This window comes from Brachyistius frenatus, unplaced genomic scaffold (genome assembly GCF_029030835.1).
Source record: "Brachyistius frenatus isolate BFR_SWC_R1_liver_20210118 unplaced genomic scaffold, ASM2903083v1 Contig_46, whole genome shotgun sequence".
NCBI classification, from domain to species: domain Eukaryota; kingdom Metazoa; phylum Chordata; class Actinopteri; family Embiotocidae; genus Brachyistius; species Brachyistius frenatus.
In genome coordinates, this window is record NW_027210645.1 from 996,701 (window position 1) to 1,018,069 (window position 21,369).

Genomic DNA, 21,369 nt, shown 5'->3' on the forward strand with positions numbered 1-21,369 from the left:
TCATTTCAAATACACACAAAAGAAGATGCACACACAATACAGCGCACTAGAAATCATTACAGCCTGCTGAACAAGACTGTCTACCCAGCACCACCAATACCTTCAGGGAAGACAAGAAGAAAAGAGGTATACTTTTCAAAAAGGCTGACTGTGCAAAAGGCGTGGACAATGACACTGTGGCAGAGAACGGGAGTGAAGAGCTTTACATTTGACATTTACTGCACTGGGAGCTGCAAAACAGACATCAATTCATATGACAATGTCAATACTTTATTACTTAGTAAAGCCTGTAAGTATAATGAAAAGTGTCATTTATTGCAAAACACTGCCCACCTGAATCACGTCTCCCATCGTTCATGTGCTTGTTAATGTGATTTAAATGATGTGATCCTGTAGATTTTCAAATGGCGCATGGACCTGCAGCACAACAGGACCACAGCTAGACTCATATTGTGTCGGGGGAAAGCTCTTCCTCATGCGTGGAGGTATTCCTCCACAACAGTACCTCGCAGATGACGGCCGACGCAGGACTTACCAGAAGTGAGACAAAGAAAAGCTGATTGTTTTGTCTGTCAGGAAAATTAAAGAGGGAGTACAGGTCTCGGGGAAGGAAAATGGATGAGTTAATCACGGCGCTAACGAGGAGGGGGCGCGGAACACGGATGCCTTTACATCATCCCGCTCTGACAGCGACAGGACGACTGAGGTGCCACAGCCAGGCGGGGAGACTCTGACTCCCGACAGCTCGGTGCCTTTCAACCTCTCTGCACTCCCAGTCTCGTCAGCATGAGATCAAGGTCCCGCAGCGGCCAATATTTGTGAAATTACACCAGCTCTCCCTGCGTCTCCGCCGTATGCACGAGCTTAAAAGGGAGCGTTCTCAACATCGTTCAGAAGAGTTTTACCCTTCAAGTAAAGCAGTAAGAGCACAATTACATTTAATGCTCTTCTGTCAGTCAAAGGCAAACCAGAAGTACAGTCTGTATCTTGTCCTATAATTAGAAATAGTCCTTAAAGAGTTCACTTTGTGCTTCTACTCAGTGTCAACCAACAGTGACGCCACCCGTTGGTTTTTCAACGGCCTTTATGAAACGTCGAGTTCGGATTTGGTCCGACGCCATCTTTGCTAGTTCAGAGCGGTTTGGAGCCGGTAGTGACCATATTTGGGCGAGCTGTAACCTGACTGCACCACAGGCCTGCCAATCAAACAGACACGCCCCCAAAAACATGGGTTTTTGAAGCTTATTTTATAATTAATACCAGGCATTTTATGAGACTAGTTGAATGGGAGTCTATGGAGCCAACCTCTAGTGGCACTCAGTGGTATTGCAGCTTAAAGCACTTCAGCATTGACCTCATTTTTCAGAACCGGATTGGAAAGTCCACTTTTATATACAATCAATGTCTTCTGCACAGATAAGACAGCTTTTTTTTTTTTTGACTTGAGTCCTTCTTCTTGCTCTGCAGTGGCTCTCTGACCTACACCAGGAATTTCAAGTGTCGAAAATGACAATGACTCATGTGACACGCAGGCTGAAAACAGAAAGTCAGCAACTGGCTGAACATCAGTTTTGTCGCAAGTGAATATCCCGCCTAGAAAATAAAAAGAAGAGGACGCAGTCCTGCACCGGAGCATCCCTACAACAGAAAGCTGTCGGTCATAAATCCCGCAGCGGGTTGGCGCAGACAGGTGAGGGCTGCCGAGGTCAGCACATCTCCGTGACAGATCTTTTCTCCAGGTACACGACAGGAGTCGACCATCAGAGACTATTGATCACAGTAATCAGAAAGGAATGCGCCGTGTGATAGGCAGAATCACCGTCGCCACCAACAAATCAGCCCTGACAAACAGAGGGAGGGGGGAGACGCAGACGAGCCAAGCGAAGTCGATTTACTCCCGTTTAAACAGCCCAGTGTGCAATCAATTCTGCTGCTAAAGATCTGCTGTTAGAGGCATTTATGTCCTCTCTCTTTACGTGCTGACATGATCAGACGTGATGGAAGTTATTCAACTGGATTGTGTTGGAAATTTCAAGCTATGTCCGTCCTCACAAAATCTATCATTTTTTATTTGAACTTTGGTGCCAATCATTACAAAGAGCAATTTTCTCTCTCCGAGTCTGAATTCATATGAAGCCATGGATTCACCTTCACTTTAAAACCTTGTTAAAGAGTAACACAATCTTCCCTGTGGACACTCTGCACATGATTGGTTGTGTGTATTCTGCAGGCTTTAAAGACGTTTGGTGTGTTTGGTGATCCCCAAGATCATTCACATTTCCATAAACTTTTGAAATTTGTTTTTCAAGATGCAGCTGCTTTTGCAAAACTCTAAAGCAGCCAACACGACCCGAGAGCTGTCAATCAAATTCGGGTACCGGGAGTGACTCGAGACTAACAGATAAACATAAACATTTTTTGTTTCTTCCAAGTTGTAATGATAAGGAAGTGAAAAGGAACAATTTCATTCATGAGGAAGAGTCCGCGTGTCTGTTTTCTGATTATCGAAAACATTATGAATATTTGAAATATTTTTTAACTCACAGGTTATAGCTGAACAAATGATCTATCTGATAATAATGGATTCATTATTTAAGAAATGTATAAGCAAACATTCACTGATGCTTGAATGTCCTCTTATATTCGATTTTCTTATATTTAATTTTCAATATTGAGTAAAAGCATAAATGTTGTGATTTATTACACTTTATCTTTACTGTTTTGACACAAGACAGTGGAACAATGGTGAGTCTTGTAGAGACTATCCTCAGTCATATTTTCAAAAAGAAGGCATGTCACATGTCAGTCACTCTCAGAATGTTATTTCAGCAGCATCATGACTATAAAGCTCTGACATTAGGAATATCACTTGCGAGGGCAAACTCCATATATAGCAGAACTCTTCTCCCTGTTAGTTAAATTACTTTTAGTAATTTACCTAACTTTGGTAAAATTACTTTTACAATGAAGTTACATAAAATTATGCTAAAATAAAGTTAAACAAAGCACAACCACTTTTACTCTGAAGCTCCCGACTCGTCTCAGGTTGGAAGTGTTGTCGTAGTTGCTGAATCCAGTCAACAGACGATAGAAAACAAAAGTTAGCTGAAAATTAAACTGTTGGATGTCAGCGGTGACGTTAAACATGAAGATGTATTTGTCGGAGTGAGAAACTGACTTCTGGCCACCACTTAAAGCCTCCAGTTAATTTTGTTCATGCACCGATGCTAACAGGCTTACCGGCTCGCTGCGGGGCAAACAGTTTTCTGGTAGCTTTTATTACACCGGCTCAGTCTAAAGAACAAATCAAATGTTGATTAAAGAATCATCGTTTCAATTTAAAAATCTGAAAATAAGGAATACTGATACTTAAGTGACACCATTTTTTTCCATCACTCTCAATATCAAATTACATATACTTGGATTTGACCCTGTTGAACAGACAAAACTGAACTTTTTAACAGGCCAACTGTAAAGAACACGGATTAAATGCTCATAAAATGTATCTTAACTCAAATCTGAATTTTTTTTTCCTATTGTTTAATTTTATGTATAACGATGCTCATTTCTGTTGTCAGTCATCTACAGTCACTTGCGTACAAAAACTTGTGGGCTTACAATTTTTCGGGAAAAGAAAACAGCACAAAGTCGCCTAATATTGAAGCATATCTGAATGTTATGACATGAAAAAGCTCGGGATCCTCAGGTTTACATCCTCCTTTATGAGTCTCTCTCAGAACTCTAAAGGTGGATCCACCTTCGCTTCAAACCTTGTTAAAGAGTAATAGTAGCAGAAGATAAAATAATGTGGGGGTACAGCAGGGAGAGCAGGGCAAAAAAAAAAAAAAAGAAATACCAGACCGGAGTGTTACCTTTTCTTTGTCTCTCATGGATCCTTTTCCCAGAATTGACATCTTTGTGAGAGTGTCCTCCTGTAGTCTCTTTAACGAGTTCCCGCGTGGCCCCAGGAGTTTGCCGACAAAGTTGAACTGCAAGAGAGCGAGAGAGCGCCGATCAGTCAGAATCTGTGTGTTTGAGATAAAGAGCAAAGGCGTTTCTTATGTCACTCGGCCTGACCATAGGCTCCAGCTAATGAAAACTTCTCAGCAGCTTTTCCGGTCTTGATACGATCAGTGAAGAAGCATCTCTGAGATGTCTTATCCAGAGTTCAGCGGGTCACCTTTTCATCGCCGCTGGTTTTATACTGCGAGAAGATGCTTCGTGGCCGATTCTCTATCTCAAAATCTGAGCATAACATTTACATTAACTTCACAAGGTACTGTTGCAGGGTTTGGTTTCAGACGTGGGGAAAATACAATGATCACAAACATCTAATCATGAAGAAATCATCATCATCATCATTTTTATAATTACAGCTAGCTGTGTTACAAAAAAAAAAAAATCATTATGTAAATTATAACACTATTAAGGTAGTAACTCTATAATCACCCTTAGTAAAGAGAATTGCTTTTCCATCTTTCCTACCAAGGATAGTGTCATATACTGTTTTACCACTTTGTCTTTTTAGACTAAACTGTACATAAAACTTCAAATAAAAAATAAAAATGTATTACCCAAAATGATGCAAAGGGGGTTACAATACTAATTTAAAGTTGTTTGTATTTTAGCCAAAAAATGTGTATACAGTAAGTTATAGGAAATGGCCTCTCCATCCTCACAGGAAAACACACCCGTGTACAGTACGGGCAAAAAGTCTATAATATCAAATTACCTATGAAATGTTATCAATCTCAATTAATATGTGAAATAAATTGTCAGAATCCTGAACCAAGGTTGCTTGAATGTTTTTGTTTTTTGTTTTTTTATCTTTGCATAAGATCTATGTTTGGTGCACAAAATATACAGTATGACCTTATTGTACAAGATAATAACTAGGCATGCACAAAATGTTAGATCACTCTTGTTCAGACAAGATAACGATTTGTGCTTACACGTTATTATCCTGTACACACTAGTTAAATATCGTTTTTCATCAGCATCTTTCAGGATTCTCTGAGATCTATGGAATCCCACATGATGAACATACAAAGTGTACAAGACATTCTGATTCCTAGTTCCTATGTCAAGCTCCTCAACTTCCCACAATGCAACATTTACTCAAGTTATGTTACTTTATGTTAATTTTCTCATGCCTCCTCTGTAGCCATTGCCAGAAAAAAAAGGAACATGTTTGCATGCTTTTTGTAGCAGCCCCACCAATGACGAGAAAAGTGGTACAGGATTGGGGGAGTTTACTTTTAAACTGAGAATAACAAAGTGGCAACCCACTGTGAACTGCTATTTTTGAGCATCCAGGCTGGTATCTTGTCTGTTGCCATCTTGGTTTTTTAGAGCCAGAAGTGGCCATATTTGGACAAACTGGGGAGGAGCCAAAGGTTTGATCTGTCTGAGAACCTGAAGACTTTATACCCCTCCAATGTATACCAGCAATCTGACTGCACCCCAGGCAAGTCAATCAAACCAGTTACGCCCCCAAACATACCTCTCCTTAAGGCCTAATACATAGACTGTATATAAAAGTGGACGTAGCTTACGAGTCTGAAAAGTGAGGCCAATTCGGAAGTGCCTTAAAGTGCAATACGACTGAGATCACTGGCAGTTCATCTAAAAATAATCCCAACATTAATAAGATATTAAGCATCAAAAAGTAGCATGTTTGGGGGACGTGTTTGTTTGATTGACAGGTCTGTGGGGCAGCAGTTGTATCGGTGGGCGGGACGTAGTTTCCTTGGTTTCCAATGAGATAAAGTCAGATCCACCGCTTGCTCCTGCCCCAGGAAGTCTAAATATGGTCACTTCAGGCTCCAAAAAAATAAGATGGTGACGGCCATGATGCCGAACTCGAGGCTTCAGAACGACAGTTCACAAACCAATGGGTGACGTCACGGTTGGTTGCCGCTTGGCCTCATATCTAATTCATTCTGGATTTATTTTCAGATGGACCACCATCCAACTGATCTGTTGGAGGGAATTTAGCAATTGAGTCTTTTTTGGAGCCAGCCCCTCGAGGCCATCAGTGGTTTTGCACATTAAGGAAATTCAGCATTGCTGCGTTCCCTTTTTAGATCCAAAGACTAAATCCACATTTCTATGCAGTCTAGAGAATAACCAACAAACAACCAATGAAATCTATTCAGGAATTGAACCAAGCAATCAGCTCATAGCCCGCTACAGGGAACTCTTCGGATTTAACTATTTAATGAATACAAAAATCTGAAAGGAGCCAGTCCTGTACTGATGTGTTAAAAACCATCACTACATTTGTCCTTACATATGTAACTGTGATTATCTCTGAAAATTATGCAGTATTAAGTCAGTATTTAGGTCATGCGAGTCCATCGCTGCTGCCTGCTTGCTTTTTCCAAAATCTTTACCTTCTGATACCAGCAGGAAACGTTTCCCCAAATGTGTTGGAATATTTGAATATGAATTTTCAGTGAGGAACATTATCATAATGTGCTTATTTGAGTTAACATTGAACTTGACCACCGCTGGCGCATCAAAGGCTTCACGGGTTGGATCACTTCACAAGGTCACCGCTTCTTTCGACGTGAAAAACACAAATGCTATGCATTACTATGTCAAGGCATGTCGTGCGCAGACACCCATCAAAGTCATACAACCTTTACACGGGCTAAACACAATCGCTCCAGCTGCCGGAGACAGACAGAGAGACAAAAGGCGAGTGGGGTGTCCCCCCCCTCCACCTACCCTCTGTTTTCCCTTTAACAGTGAGTTATACAGCTGTCTCCCTCCACTATCTAGGTCATCAATTAGCAAGCAGGAGTTTACAAAAAAAAAAAAAGCAGGCAGTTTTGTTCTGCACCTCACCTATATCTCTCCTGCCTTTTGTTCAGAAAGCGAGTGCTTATTAGGAGGCTTCTGCCAATTCCTGGGTGAGGGATTTGAAAGGCAAGCTTTAGTGATTCGCTCTAATGCAGTAACCGACTGTTGTTGTTTTTTTTTATCCTGTCCAGGCAGAACTCCAGCAGCTCTCAGCTACTGTATGTTCCTTCAGCTTTTATAATTACACCAAGTCCTGTGACTGGATGTGAGCATACATGGCCCCATTCAGAGCTTCCCTCAAACTAAGTACCGCGTCCCACTGTGCTAATTCAAACCCTCCACTCCTGAAAGGGAAGAAGTGGCCTTCTAAAAAGCTTGCACCTGGATCGATGAATATGGAAGACGTGTCGAACTTCACGTTAGCGCTTCTAAATCTGTATGCTTCCTCCATCACCTGAAATATTTCAATACCTCCAATGTAATTTGCACGCTAATTAAGTCCAAATACATCGAGCAGGACATGAATTGTTGGGTCAGGAAAAATTCAATTTAAAATTATCTGAGCAAACAAAATGCCTCCTCACTCTAATGGATTCAGGTTTACAAAAGACTCATCGGAGGAGACAGCGTTGCCGGGGCAAATGGAGGGTGTCAGGAAATATTTAAAATGTGCTGAGTTTAACCGATGTCCTGCGCATCCATCATTTCCACCTGGATAGCGCCTTGATCACTGAGCTGTGCCATCTCTCGAAATGATTCGCAGAGCTGGATCACACAGCCGACATCTCCCGGCGTTAATACAGCTTTTGTGCAGCCGCTCCATCCTTCCTGACAGGTTGTGTGTCGGACACGGTGTCCTGGATGTTCTCTGTAGATATCTCAAGTCCTCTGACTCGCGGCCGGCGCGCTCACCGATGGGTAAAAACGCTCGAACAAGCAGAAAAGCTTGTTTTCTGATCGAGAACAAAGCTTTTCAATGTTATAGTGCAGGAGCCGTATCTACCGAGCCTACATTGGGCAGGAGAAGCTCATTTACAGGAGGGAGGTGACATTAATGCAGACATAAATTTACTCTGTTTGAGGTTCTGTGGAAATCAGGGACACAATTACAGACAGTCTGGCTTCCAGGTGAGCAGAGAGGACAAATGCCTTCCTTCATTTCGGTACGGAGGTGTCTGTGGTGGACAGAATCCACTGAAGGGGGAAAAACGTCACTGTAGTCCTGGTTTAAATTCAATTCCAGCGCACTCCCTCATTACTCTGCGCTAACCGACCGATCCAGCAGAACACCTGAAGAAACTCTTCCTCTAACATCCTCTGAAAACTCCCCGGACTAATTACATGATTTAATTATGTCAGCTTTAGTACCCAGAGTGATTAATCCAATTACTGAGCTGTAATCTTACACTTCTGTGGTTATAAACAAAACTGAATCAGAGGCACAAAACATAAAATATATAAAGTTTGTCAAATTATTTATATTTCTTTTCTATTCATTTATGTTGTTAAATTATGTGGGAGGAGGTCCATTTTTTTTTTTATCTCTCCTGTCACATTGCTTTTATGTTGTTTGTATGAGTGCAAATACTAATAATAATGAAAAAGTACATTACTGGTGTTCACATTGAACAGGAGGAATGTGGCTCTGGTGCAGCTTCAACATTAAGATGCGTGCTGTAATCTCCTAACTGTCTGGAATTAAGGCTTAAAATGCGCAGATATTTATTTGACAACAATAATAGTAAAGTTTGAAGAAGAGAATCAAAGATATAAATAAATATTGAATTAAGCATGAAGGGCCGGATCTGAGCAAACAGCCCCACAAACCCAAAGTTGTTTGTGGTGATTAGTTTGACTTGATCGAGTTGTTATTTTGATTCAGAACGTGGTATTATATAGCATAAATTCACATTATAAGAAACTAACCTAAAAGGACATCTGACAATGAATCAGTTTGAACTTTAAAAAAAAGTAATAGACCAGATTTCTGTATACAAGTTATGGGGAGGTGGTTCGGGTAGATGGACGGCACAGTCGAGGACTTTTGACACCGAAGACAAGAGTCCCAACTGTGGTCAGATCTGGGCTTCAAAAACACTTTCGTTAAGGTTTGGACAAGGTCGTGGTTTTGGTTCAAGTCTAACAAAGTAAATGGCTCATTCTTCAATACTGTGGCACAGTGTTTTAGAAGTAGACTTAGACGATGATTCTTCTCTAGATTTTCACATAGTCAAAGTCAAATGACTTAGTCACACGACCGTAGAGAAGATTTTAACGACCAATATCAGCCTATCGCAGGCATATAGGAATTTCACCTTACAAGGTGGCTGATATTCGCCGAAGTAAAAACTTTTGTACAGAACACAATGCAGTTTCCCAAATTGTTCTGTTTGCGCTTTTTAATAATGATTTATAATTATCAAATTCCCAGTGACATTTACTGCATCTTTGTCATGAGTGTCAAAGGTGTTTGATAACCTCATTTGAAAGATCATGGTAAAAAAATGTATGTTGCAATGTTTTTACTCCCTATCAGTATCAGTCACGCTCGACAAAAAAAAGTTCAATAATGCCTTGGTTGTTACCAAAAGATGTCGTGCTGCAAAAGCAGAAAACAACCATAGGAACATTCAGAGATATTATACGTATGTTTATTAAAAAGATTTCATCTTTAGGATGCTTTTATTAAAAATGTGCTGTTGCCGGTTATCTGTATATAAACAACATTTCAGGAAAGCAAGGTTCACTATTGAGGCCCTGTTTAATTTACAGCTGACTGTTTTGTACAGATTAATTTTTTTAATCCGTAAACAGTTAACTTTATTAAAAACTTTAACTGTATTGTAAAAGACACAGAGCTTCAAAAGTGGCAGTGCAGCTGATGTTTGGCCTCAGGCTCTGAAGCAGGTTAATTCAACCATAACTCACTATAATGTTACACGTCATGTTACACATAATAAAGTGGTGTGATGTAATGGTATTTGCGGGGAGCTATTTTAGGTTCCTGACTATTTAAAAAGAGATCATACAGATTTGCTTTGTATTTGTTTGATTAATGCCAGTAAATGTCAGAGTGAAGTCTTAATCTGGACATTTAAACACGTCGACAGACAGTCGGTACGTTTGCACACATCTCCTCATATGGACAATCCTCCAAATATACGAGTCTTACTCAACAGATAGCTGTAATCCCCGCTGTTTATCAGATATCAAAATCCGACTTCTATACTGTGATTGATGCACTGGGGTTTCGCTAATGCTTTAGTTATCGTGAGGGATTATGCGCCTTACGAAATAAACCTGCCTGGGCTTCTGCACTGGTTCATGTCATTAGAGTGTGTGAGAGGATTGTGCTGCAGCCGTCTGTAATCACCGCAATAAAAGCTGATGTGTTTAATCACAGGTTTTCACCTGCTGCTCTGTTGTGGTGTTAGCGGCAAGAAAATACAAAAAGATGCAAATAAAATACACCCCCTAAAAATAAAAAAAAAGTGAGAAAATTTGAATTGTTACATGTTGGGTGTCAGCCGGAACAAAAAAAAGATTTGTGTGCATGAGTGGAAATACAATGGGGCACAGTAGAAAGGATGTATGATTAATCACACTTAACTTGGATAGGGCTGGGGGGTGGTTGGGGGAGAGGAGGGGAGGAGGGGTGCACGTGAGATCTTTTCATCATTCGCTGAATGTATTACTGCAAATCTGGCGAAAGGTGAGCTCACAGAGAGCCAGTCGCTGAGTGTGTTGTGCTGAGGACAGCAGGACGGGAGCGACGGCAGAAAGGATAAATCACCGCTCCCAGCACAGAGGAAAGCCACAGTCTCAACTTGAAATAAACCAGTGGGACTTCCTTACGCCTCGCTAATGGCCTGCGGTGCTTTCTTGCCAAAAGATTGCCGTCGAAGAGAAGGGGTCCACAGTTCTGGGAGATGTACAGATGAGCGCTGATAATGCATCAACGCTCACAAAGCGGGGTATTTTTAGTTGCCGAGTAGGTGCGACATGATGTGTCACACCGCTTAAATCATGATTTCAAATCTTTAATCTATTTCTGTAGACAGGCTTTCAATTAAACGGTGTCGTTTTCTAAAAAAGAGAGCTCCTGTATTTAAATGCCCATTACACAACCCAGCACATCATCCAGCACTGTAATATCATCACTCGTGCCAATATCTTAGAAAGTCGAAGAATTCTTCATCGTTGGATATTAAAAATCAGTGCTGAGAAATGGTTGTATTTCATCACGGAGACGCAGCAGCCTGGAACCCGCTGCGTGCTGTCCTTGCCAGCTTCATTTTGATAAAAAGCTATGTTTGCCGAGGATGGATTTAACCTCGCCGCTCGTGCTCCTAAAAGGCTATTTGGAAAATGGCCGCGCCACTTCAATGCCAGAAGCCAAAAGGTGATGCTCGCGGCTCAGGAGGGAAGCCGTTGGAGTCAGGCTGATCACTCTTGCCATTGCTACCTGTCAGATAGAACAAATTGAATTTGTCTTCCTTCGGTGGCTTGTTGAGGCTCTAAACAGCGTATTAGTGGCTCTACTTATCAAAGCTGTCAAAGCAAATCTGTTTAGCTGTGAACCTGGGAGACTCACATCAGCCTCCAGGTAACATTACATACATACAATGTGGAGTACGTACGCAGGCGGCGCCGGCCAACATTATTATGTGGAAATAATTTCAACTCGACAACATATACCTGGACACAAATGAGTCTCCTGAACAACGTCCACTGAAAACCAGAAAGTATGTTTTGATTTGGCTAAATTTGTTTTCTTAAAGACTTGTTGTTGTTGTTGTTGTTAAAAGGCTTTCAATCACTATATTTCAGTTTTAAAGTAGGTTGAACGATGTTGAAACCTGTGCTGTGTTTTAAATGGCGTACTTCCCTTAGTACACTCACTTATTGCACACTTACATGTTAGTACACTTACTTGTGTAGTAGCTCAATTTTGACAGGGTCTCAAATCGCACACTGCTGTTCTTCACGTGTCGGATATAACTGCAGCATTTAAATGCATCACCTGCCAACATATCTGCTGGCTTTATTTATTTTGCCCATAAATGAACGTTTTTTTGTTCCCTCTGTTTAACGCAATCAACATACTGATGGCTCTAACAGCTGTTTAGTGGTACTTAGTGAAAAATAAACACTTTTGTGTGGATGTGTACTACTTTATTGTATATTGTGGGGTTCTACAACGGCGGCCGAGTCCTCAGACACTACTAGAAAAAATACTTTCAGCTGGTGGTGCCTCCCTTTCCACTATGTAGCTATAACAGTGACCGTTGAGGGTCAAAAGTGTTCAACAGAGTAACTAATCCTTACAAATGTTACTTTCTTCAATTCATTGAAAGCATCTGACAATGACAAATAGCTCATCTAGAAAAATGGTATTGAGCAAACCATCATAGTAAGACCTGTAAATGAGAAAGGAAAACGATTATATAAATCAGGCTACGGATGACACATTAACACACCCCTCAGTAAACACCTTCAGAATATAGATGCGAATAAAACTCAGGAGTTTGGTGTGTGTAAGTGCAACTGAAGTGGAGATTTCTGGGTCAGAGTTTAAGTCGTTTTTGCCTGCAGAGTCTCACCATAAGACGGCTGAGGCGCAAAGAATCCTTCACCTTTAATAAAAAGAGGTAAATATATTGTAATTTTATTGACCATCCTCAAAAGGGATTGTCCTGGATGTCTCGACATCTCTTGGCCATGATAGCAGTGTGGCTTCCTCTATGGATGGTAAGGTTGAGCCTCCACACTTGTTCACACTGAAGGGACATTTTGAAACAACCGCTGCATGAGGTTTGGTTGAGATGCTCCAAATGTAAAAGAGTCATTTACTTTCATATATTTTGCCAAAGAAAACCTAAATTACATTCAAATTAGCTTCAGCTGTATTTGTGTTGAGCACTAATTGGTAAATATTAGCATGCTAACATCCTACACAACAAAAGTACCTGATACGAACCCCGGGGCGATGAAATACCAAAACAAATAAAGTACAGTAAAGAGTCGATACTGGGTTTAATGATGGCCAAAAGATTGATAATATATCTGCAACACATCAGCATGCAATCTTTGTCTCTGACGTGAGACTGAAAAAACAAGTGCTGCTTAGCAGAACCGCTAGCATGCTGGTAGACCTGTTTGACTTGTTGAACACAAATCAATAGTTGCTGGTCCCGATCAGGGATGTAAGGAAGGTGAAACAAGGCCAAACAAAGCCCTGGTATTAGAAGGGATTATTTAATGCATGTGTATTGGTAAATGTTTCCTCCGTTTTCACTCCCACATACTCCCAGGGATCGCAGGTTTTTGTTTTTTACAAGTGTTTTACATTAAAGGGAATCGAGTTTGAGAATGTGTTTGTCACAGATGTGATTCGTCTCTGCAGTGGGTCCGCCACTAACTGTTAAATTAAGTGCTGGGCGTGGACTGATATAAAACCTACTGATTTTTACACTCAGCATGTTAAACTGACTTTATTTTACTCTGCATGTAATTAAAATTCTTGTGATATTAAGCAGAAAAGCATATTTTTGGGGAACTAAACCTCGAGCTTTATTGTTTCAGACTCTGCAGTGTTTCCTTCCCACTATCCTCTGCGCTTCAGGTTGCTGCTGTCCTCCTCTCTGGGGGGGATGAGGTGAAAACTTGAGTGATGTCCCCGTCTAAGAGCTGCCCCGTTCACTTTTAGCCTCCCCACCGGGCTCCCAGTGAGAAACCTTTGTCATGTACTGAGCGGGTGCCGGTGAAGGCTCCACGAGGTGGGCGAGGCTGGAGTGCTTTCAACGGCGTTATTGTTCCAAACCTCTCCCCATTGAGGTAAAGCTGACTCCACACATGTGACTTATAGGCTGCGTTATGAAGACACTCTCCTCATACAAGCTCTTACATTTCTAGGAAAAAAAAAAAAAGACCTCAAATCCACCATGTATCACAAGAAATCCACTGCACACTCAAGAAAATGAAATCCACTGAGATAATTCCTTTAAATCATATATTCATAAATATTCATTGACAAATTAATATACCGAGACATCAAAGCGTCATTCACCAAGGTCATCGCAACGGAGAGGTGTGTGCATGTAGGAAGGAGGAGAGATCGTTACAGGCGTAACGCTTTTAAAAGCTGAAACAGTTCTTCAGACAGGAAGTAACATCCCGAACACAATCCTACCCCAGTTCTGTCAGCCTGAACACCGGATTCCAGATATGCTACATCTAATAACATAAAGCATCAACAAAAAGTGTCAGGTGGCTGTTGGAAGGAATTTAAATCAAAACCAGAGCTACTGTAGTTGACTTCATTATCTATAAATAACACAATCTACAATTCTCTAACTGCACACATCTCATTCTTGGAGAGGTCTCTGGTGGTGGTGGTGCTGTAACACTTACTTTAGGAAACTGCTTGACTGGTATTAAAACTTTCTGGCCCAGTTTCATGTTCTTGTTGATGACGACGTCGATGAACTTCTCCTCTTCCTTCCCCTCGTCTTTCTGAATTTTATCGATTTCTAGAAAGAAGGAAGAAGAAACGTAATGAGCTGGTGTCGAAAAGCAGCAAATGAACAGCGCCATGGTACGACTGATACTAACGCAGATCTCCATTATCAATTAAAAGAATACCTGAATTTATAAACCCCATCTCCAGAAAAGTTGTAAAATGTAGTGAAACAAGAATTCATGATTTGTTAATTCTTTTGAATTGTTACAAACTGGAAAAACTACAAAGAAAATATCATGTGACGTAAGGACATGGATGGCCGAGCCTGTTTGAAAACATCGAGCTGAACTTTCCGCAGAGCTCTAAACATTTGAGTTATGTGTTGCTCTTTTGTGTGACAAGACAGGTTTGGACAACAATAATTAAACCTCTCAAGCTAACTATACTATGTTAAGACTCAAGAGAACGTCTGCAGCGTCACTGGATCTACAGTCTCTAACTGTTGTTGGCCAACAAATGCTCCAAATTTAAACTGGGTCTCACGTTATTGTTTGTACATGTCAATTAGCGATCTTAAGAGGTGTTAATACATCTAATTTTGAACTTTTGGGGGAAAAAAAGCTTAATTTCAAAACGTTGAAATCTTCCTTCAACTTAATATTGTTTTTGTTTTTTTATTATCGGGAAAATTTCAAAAAGTCTCCTTAAATTTCAAATTCTTGATTTTTTTCAAAATTCCAACAATATAAAAATGTTTGCTAAATTAGCCAAAGAAAGCACAGTGACAGCAGTGTAATGTCTTCTGAGTGCAGACTGACGAAATAAATGATTTGAACTTGGAGGCTACACATTTATTTATTTTACAGAAAGGTAGCTTTACAAACTACAGTAGGACTCTGATTTTCAATCATTCGAGCCCTGCTGAGCAGCACTCAGCAGATTTGTTCAATCTTTTTTTAGACCTGAAAAACAAACCTTATCAATACAGTTTTTACCGACAACATGTTAGTTCCCTTTAGCATCAGTCCCCTCGCCGACTGGCAGAGTCTCGGTCACCATTAACACTTGGTAATTTGAACAGAGACACCAATTTACTTGAGCAGACACGACATGTGCTACAGTCCCTTTCATGTGCTCATATAAAAAAAATAAAAAATGAAGGGGAGGACACTGGAGCTCGTACCTCCAGGCTACCAAAAATACTGGCTGTCACGCTTCTTCTTTTCAGCAGAGGAAGACTTTGATGTATTTGGAGATGTAACCTTGAACGTTTAATCAGATGGATAACATCTGTGTTTCAGTTGCCAGGAAAATGGTTTTGTGGAGAGGGCAGCGGAGAGGTGCAGGGAGGTCTACGGCGATGACTGCAGGCTAAAAGCCCGGCAGAGGAAAGGTTGAGGCAGAGGGCGAACTCCATCACAGATTTATTTCTCCTGTGGAAAATGATTTTTGAATAGCGGGGGGTGGAGGGGGGGGGTATAGAAATCAGATTAAAACAGAGCAATCACGATGGTTTAGCTTTTTCAGCGCAGGTTATTTGAAGACTAGCTCAGTGTCAGATGCGATGCTGACGAGATTCAGTTCCAAATAAGCTTCGCGGCAAATCTGAAAACACGGTAAAACGGAAAAAAACTCATGTTTAAACGCCACACGAGCCGACACACCTCTCACCCACCTTTGAATTACACCGAACTGAGCGTATCAGCAGCCACAAACTGGAAACTCAAAAATGCAATTGTGATTTCTCAACAAAGCTCTGCAGCATTACATTAGCAGAATGTAATTAAAACCTTTGATATGATTTTTTTTTTAACGAGGATAAAAGAAGTATCAGTGAGATGGAGATATCTTTAAGCTTCAGTTTATCCCAGGGGGGGCAGGGAGAGCACACGTTCTGAGAAAAGACAACATTAATATTAATGCATCGCCTAGCAACGTGCCAAGACAGAGTTTTCTCCTTCCACCAGGCGTTGTCCTCAAAACATCCAGCCTCTGATGCGTTGGGAGATAGTGACTAAGATTGCGTTTCAAATGCATTTTTTTTTTCCTTTTCAAGCTCACAGCACAACCCCCCAGAGTTGCTCGCAAAGATACATTTTTGCATTTCAAGTCCAAATAAACTCCAACACCGCTCAGCAATCAATCAGCAGGTATATAAGCAGCCAAAACTGCAGCTTGAAATGAGCTGAACCTCGACGCACGCCATCGCAGAATCAAGCCACTGCGAATTAACTAACCACGGCTCTTTGTAAAGGATCTTGTTTGCGCCGCAGTTTATGAGGGAGAAAATGCAGCGACGTGAACGGAGAACCACCTCCACCTCAGTCGTTACCGAGCGCTCCAACAAAAGAGATTAAACATGCATCACTGACACAACCACAATGTGCCTGTTGTTGTTTTTTTACATTCCTTTCCACAGACTCTCCTGTTCCAACTCCATTTGGCTGGTCGAGAGTCACAACGCAGACCTCTATTGAATCCTGGAAGTCAATGAAAAATATCATTACTCGTCTTCTTTCTTTTTTTTGGCCCGTTCTTTATTTTTCCTACAACAACAATGCTGACTCATGATGAAGAATGAAAGGAATTCAGTGGGTTGATACAGCTTTTACAGTCAGCTGCTCAGACACAAAAATGAAATCAATGAATTCATTAAATATTGAATTCTGAAGATTTCCTGTTTGATGTTTGACTCTATAATGTCTTTAGGATCCAATTGCTCTGTAGTGTATATTGTCGTACCCTCTCTATGTTAACTCCCAAGTCCTCAGCACAAGTTTTGTAAAAAAAGATTTATTTATTTTTTTGGTCCATATATCACAGCTGTGGAGAGTAAAATATTGAATTTTGAAGATTTTTTTTAAAGTTATGCTTCAGTCTGATTCTCCCTGGTCGAAGGAGCTCTGGAGGAGCTACCTTGACTAAACATTGCTGAATATGAATGTATATCCTGTTCCCCTGCTGAAACATGCTGGTTTTTCTTATTGCTGAAGTGCCGCAGTCATTTTTATTCCTTTACTTCTACAGTCAAGTGAAAAAATAAGTACATCCCATGGAAATCGTGGCTTTTTTAAAAAAAATATTTTTGGACAAGCAAACATTTGATCCTATTTGAAAATAGTGGCTACGGATAAAGGTGGTATACTCAAACTAATAACACACTATTGACATTAAAAGTAAGAACACCACAACATTTATCTCACCTTCAGATCCATACATTTTTAATCTCACACATTTACCTGTAGTGCACAAAAATGAAACCTACTGCATGCGTAGAGCATTGTGAATTACAGGAAAATTAAACTTCTAGCTAAAACACATGATTAGGGTACCTAAATAAGCACATGGTTGGGGTTAGGAAAAACAAAAACAATTCAACATAAACATGGTCACCTCCTGGATTCTCACCTCATCGTCCCGCTTGGCAGTCCGTGACTAATGCTTCCAAGCCACCGCTCCTACCTCCTAACAACGCCAAAACATGTCCTTTGTTTCCTCTGTTGAGGGCCTTTGGTCACATGATACTGCGTCACGTGACATTTACGTATGCGTAAGTTTCACGCCTTCAAAAGGTGTAACTGTCACATCTTGACAGACCAAAGTGTGACTATTTCACATTTTACTATAAGGGGGCGGGCGTGTCTACTTCAAGCTTTGCCGGGATACTGGGTTGTACATTTACACTTCTGATATCTAGTTTGTTGTTGTCTTTGCTGTGGAAGTGTGTGAAGTCATCATGCCAAGATCTAAAGAGCTCTCTAAGGCCTTCAGAAAAAAAGGATGTGGATGCCGATGAGTAGGGCAAGGGATTTAAACAGATCTCCAAATTATTTGAAATAAATCATTAGACTGTAAGTAAAATCATCTTCAAGTGATGTATATTTCAAACGACTGCCAACATGTCCAGGACTGGCTGCCCAGAAAATTCAGCCCTAAAACAGACTGACTGATGTAAAAAGAGTCTCAAAGAACCTCAAATTCCATTCCAGGATCGGCAGCTAACTCTGCTGTTAGTATCAAAGTGCAGTGTTTACAGTCAAAAAAAAGATTACAGGCCGTTGACCTGAATGGGAGACGTGTCAGGAAAGAGCCTCCGCTGTCCACAAAGAACATTATAGTGAAAGCACAGTTTGCCAATGAACACAAAGAACAGGCCTTTTGAAATAATGTTCTCTGGACATCTATCTGAGAGTTGAAATTGAACCAGAAGTGGACCTTTCAACAGGTTAATGATCCTAAGAACACAACAAATCCACCAAGGAATGACTCAGAAAGAAGTGATTGAGGGTTATAGAATGACACCTGGCAACTAAAGGAACGTTTAATGAAGGAGTGGTCAAAGATTTTAATAAGCTGATGTCAAAGATTGGTGGATAATTGTACAAAATGCCAATAAGAAGTTATTTCTGCTAAATGATTGAAAATGCGTTTCTGAGGCCAAGGCTGTACTTACTCCTTTTCACAGAAAAATATCACATCTTTTGATATTTTTGTTGTTGTTCACCTCCAAATCAAATGTTTGCTTTTCTTTTTCTCAGACTCTATCCGAGTTTTGAATGAGTTGCAAACTTGCAGCATACACAATTCTATAAAATACTTGGTATTCATTTGTGAGTGTCCAAAATGGTTTAACATGATTCAAATTAACGGGACAATTCTGGGGTATTACAACTTATTATTTGAGCATAGCCATCATTTTGGAAGATGGTGACATTTCTAACAAATGCACAAGACAGACGAGCTCTAATACAGGTAGACAGACACACAAAAATTACTTTATTTGAAAGCAAAAAACAAAACAAAGCGCATTATACACAAAAGCTAAAGGAGCATTCTAGCTCCTGGGTTATTTGTTACTGTACATGCACATTAGTGTTGCTCCCACTGGCCCTGTCTGTGCGATCCAGCACAGTTCAGAGGCTTTACACTAAAGGGTTGTACCGCAAATAAAAACTCCTTTTCTAGACAGTGCAACGTTTTACAAATATAGACCGAGTAGACAAAGTGCTTGTCGGATTGCTTCAGCACGCCTTTCCAGTGGTGGACAGTTTGTTTAACTTTCTTAAACCAACAACTGGACAATGATAAAGTGACTGCCAGGTATGTGTATTTCTCTCTCAAGTTCCCCATTTTAACTTACAACTACTTCCATAATTGTTCACGTGTACGACTGCGTTTGAGGAGAGACCGTTGTGTGTGCAACGTTACCCCCATTCATCACATCGGGCCCCTTTCTGTAACAGCAGGTTTTTCAACCAGCCTTCAAGTGTGGCCATTCATAGCTCAGCTGGTATGTGGTCAGATGATACTTGCTTTGTTTTATGCATATCCTAACCTTAATGGCCGGTACAATGACGCAAGGCACCAAAATACACTCAGGATGGCCTTTGCTCTGGAGCCTCGTATCTTCTGCGCTCTCCTGGTACAAGACTGAATGGAACTGAAGGAATGAAACGGATTCAGGTGTTCTTCAGCAATAAGACAAACCGACACGTTTCAACACCCTCATTGGACAGGATATACATACTGTACATGTTCGACATTACTGAAGCCATGTGACTCCTCCAGAGCAACTAAGACCAGAGAGTCAGAGTGACGCATAACTGCAGAAGATCTTTAATATTCAATATATTATTCATTCTTTCCATACGGGTCTCCGTGCGGCTGAGACATATTGGCTTAAAAAGCTGATTTCTTTTCAATTTTCAAATAACGTCAAATGTCATCACTGTTGCTGAATGATGTCCTCAGAAGTAAAAGAAGAGAGAGTCAAATGACAAATATAAAACCAGAGTTTAAATAAACTGTAATCTCAAATCTTGTTCTCCCTGAGCCGTTCATGTTCGGAAGTGTTTCGAAAGTTTCTCTTGCGTTAAACATGTCAACTTTGCAACCTTTGCACGCATTAAAAAAATATTTACAGTTGATAAAATGCCTCCGCCTGGGTGATGACACCCAACAACGGGACATCATTCCAGCTGTCTGCTTTCCTATTAGAAATGGAATCACTTAAAAGCAGCTCTGTGATTTAGGCCTTACCATTTAAAATTCATAAGCTGGGCAGATTTTGTGGGATTATGCATGACTTCAGCTGCGAGCTGGAGAGCCGAGTTGGGGACGGAGGCAATTGGGTCATTAAGTCGGCCATTTTCGTGCCGAAGGGTGAGACACATCATAAATAGCTGCAGTATCTCCACACTGTTTGAACCACATTGTTACCGGACAAGACGAAGGGAAACTGACAGCCAACAGGATCACGGAGTGAACGTGTACACCAAACCTCATTTTCATCTGTAATGCAAATAGAATGAATGTAAATTGTACTTGTTTTATTTTACTAGTAAATTGATCTGCTTGTATTTCTTAAAGCTGCAGATTTGTTTTGCTTTGTTTTTCTTATAAAAAAAAAAAAAAGAAGCATTTCATGTGCCATGAAATGGGAGAATCCAGCCACTCCTAAATGATTTGGTTTTAAATATTAAAACAGCTTTAAATTGCACTCATTTCAGAGCTAAACTTGCTGTATTCGCTGCTCGTAATTTTCAATAAACCTCTTTCAGGCCGTTATAAGCCATTTATGCTCCATGCTTCAATGTGTCATGTTCAGTAGCGGTCCTGAACAACAACCTTTTCCTAAAGCTAAACACCAGCTTTCAATTACCATTAACATCTAGCTAGCTAGTTCAAAAATACACCTTGTAAAAGCAACAATTGATTGAAGCTCTATCAACAGTATTGCTTGAAAAACAGTGGTGTGTTGATGCGCACATTGTTCTGCCCAAGCCAGACCCAAAGTCAGGTCACGAGTAGAAGAGTCCGGGTGTGCTCCATTGAGAACCGTTTGCAGTCGTTGCGTCCTCGTGGTAGACCCAAGGTTCATTTTGAAACTACTGGAGCAGCTTTAACCGACCGGTGTGCCCCTGAACTGGCCGACACTCTGCCACCGCTGCAGCTGCACCTGGAAAAGAAAAGCCCTCAGCTTCAACGTCACTGCACTTAATCACCGACGCTGGATGCCGATTGGTCCCGTCAGAGTGGCTGAACAGGGTGTCCAGGCTATGATCACAAACTGAAGCTGTTAGCGATAGTCTGGTGGAGCC

At 40.8% G+C, this 21,369-nt stretch overlaps 1 protein-coding gene across 2 annotated transcripts in view; it reads right to left on the bottom strand.

Annotated features, from left to right (window-relative positions):
- The window catches only part of khdrbs3 (KH domain containing, RNA binding, signal transduction associated 3), a 111,300-nt gene that overhangs the window by 47,842 nt on the left and 42,089 nt on the right, over positions 1-21,369 (bottom strand). For both annotated transcript variants that reach the window (XR_011311097.1, XM_069703382.1), the window contains exons 2-3: positions 14,221-14,339; positions 3,873-3,989 (exon numbers count right to left, since the gene is read on the bottom strand). Coding sequence is in view for 1 of the 2 variants with exons in the window: in XM_069703382.1 (XP_069559483.1) it covers positions 3,873-3,989; positions 14,221-14,339 (236 nt within the window). In the remaining variant the exon portion in view is untranslated. The remainder of the gene's footprint in view (positions 1-3,872; positions 3,990-14,220; positions 14,340-21,369) is intronic.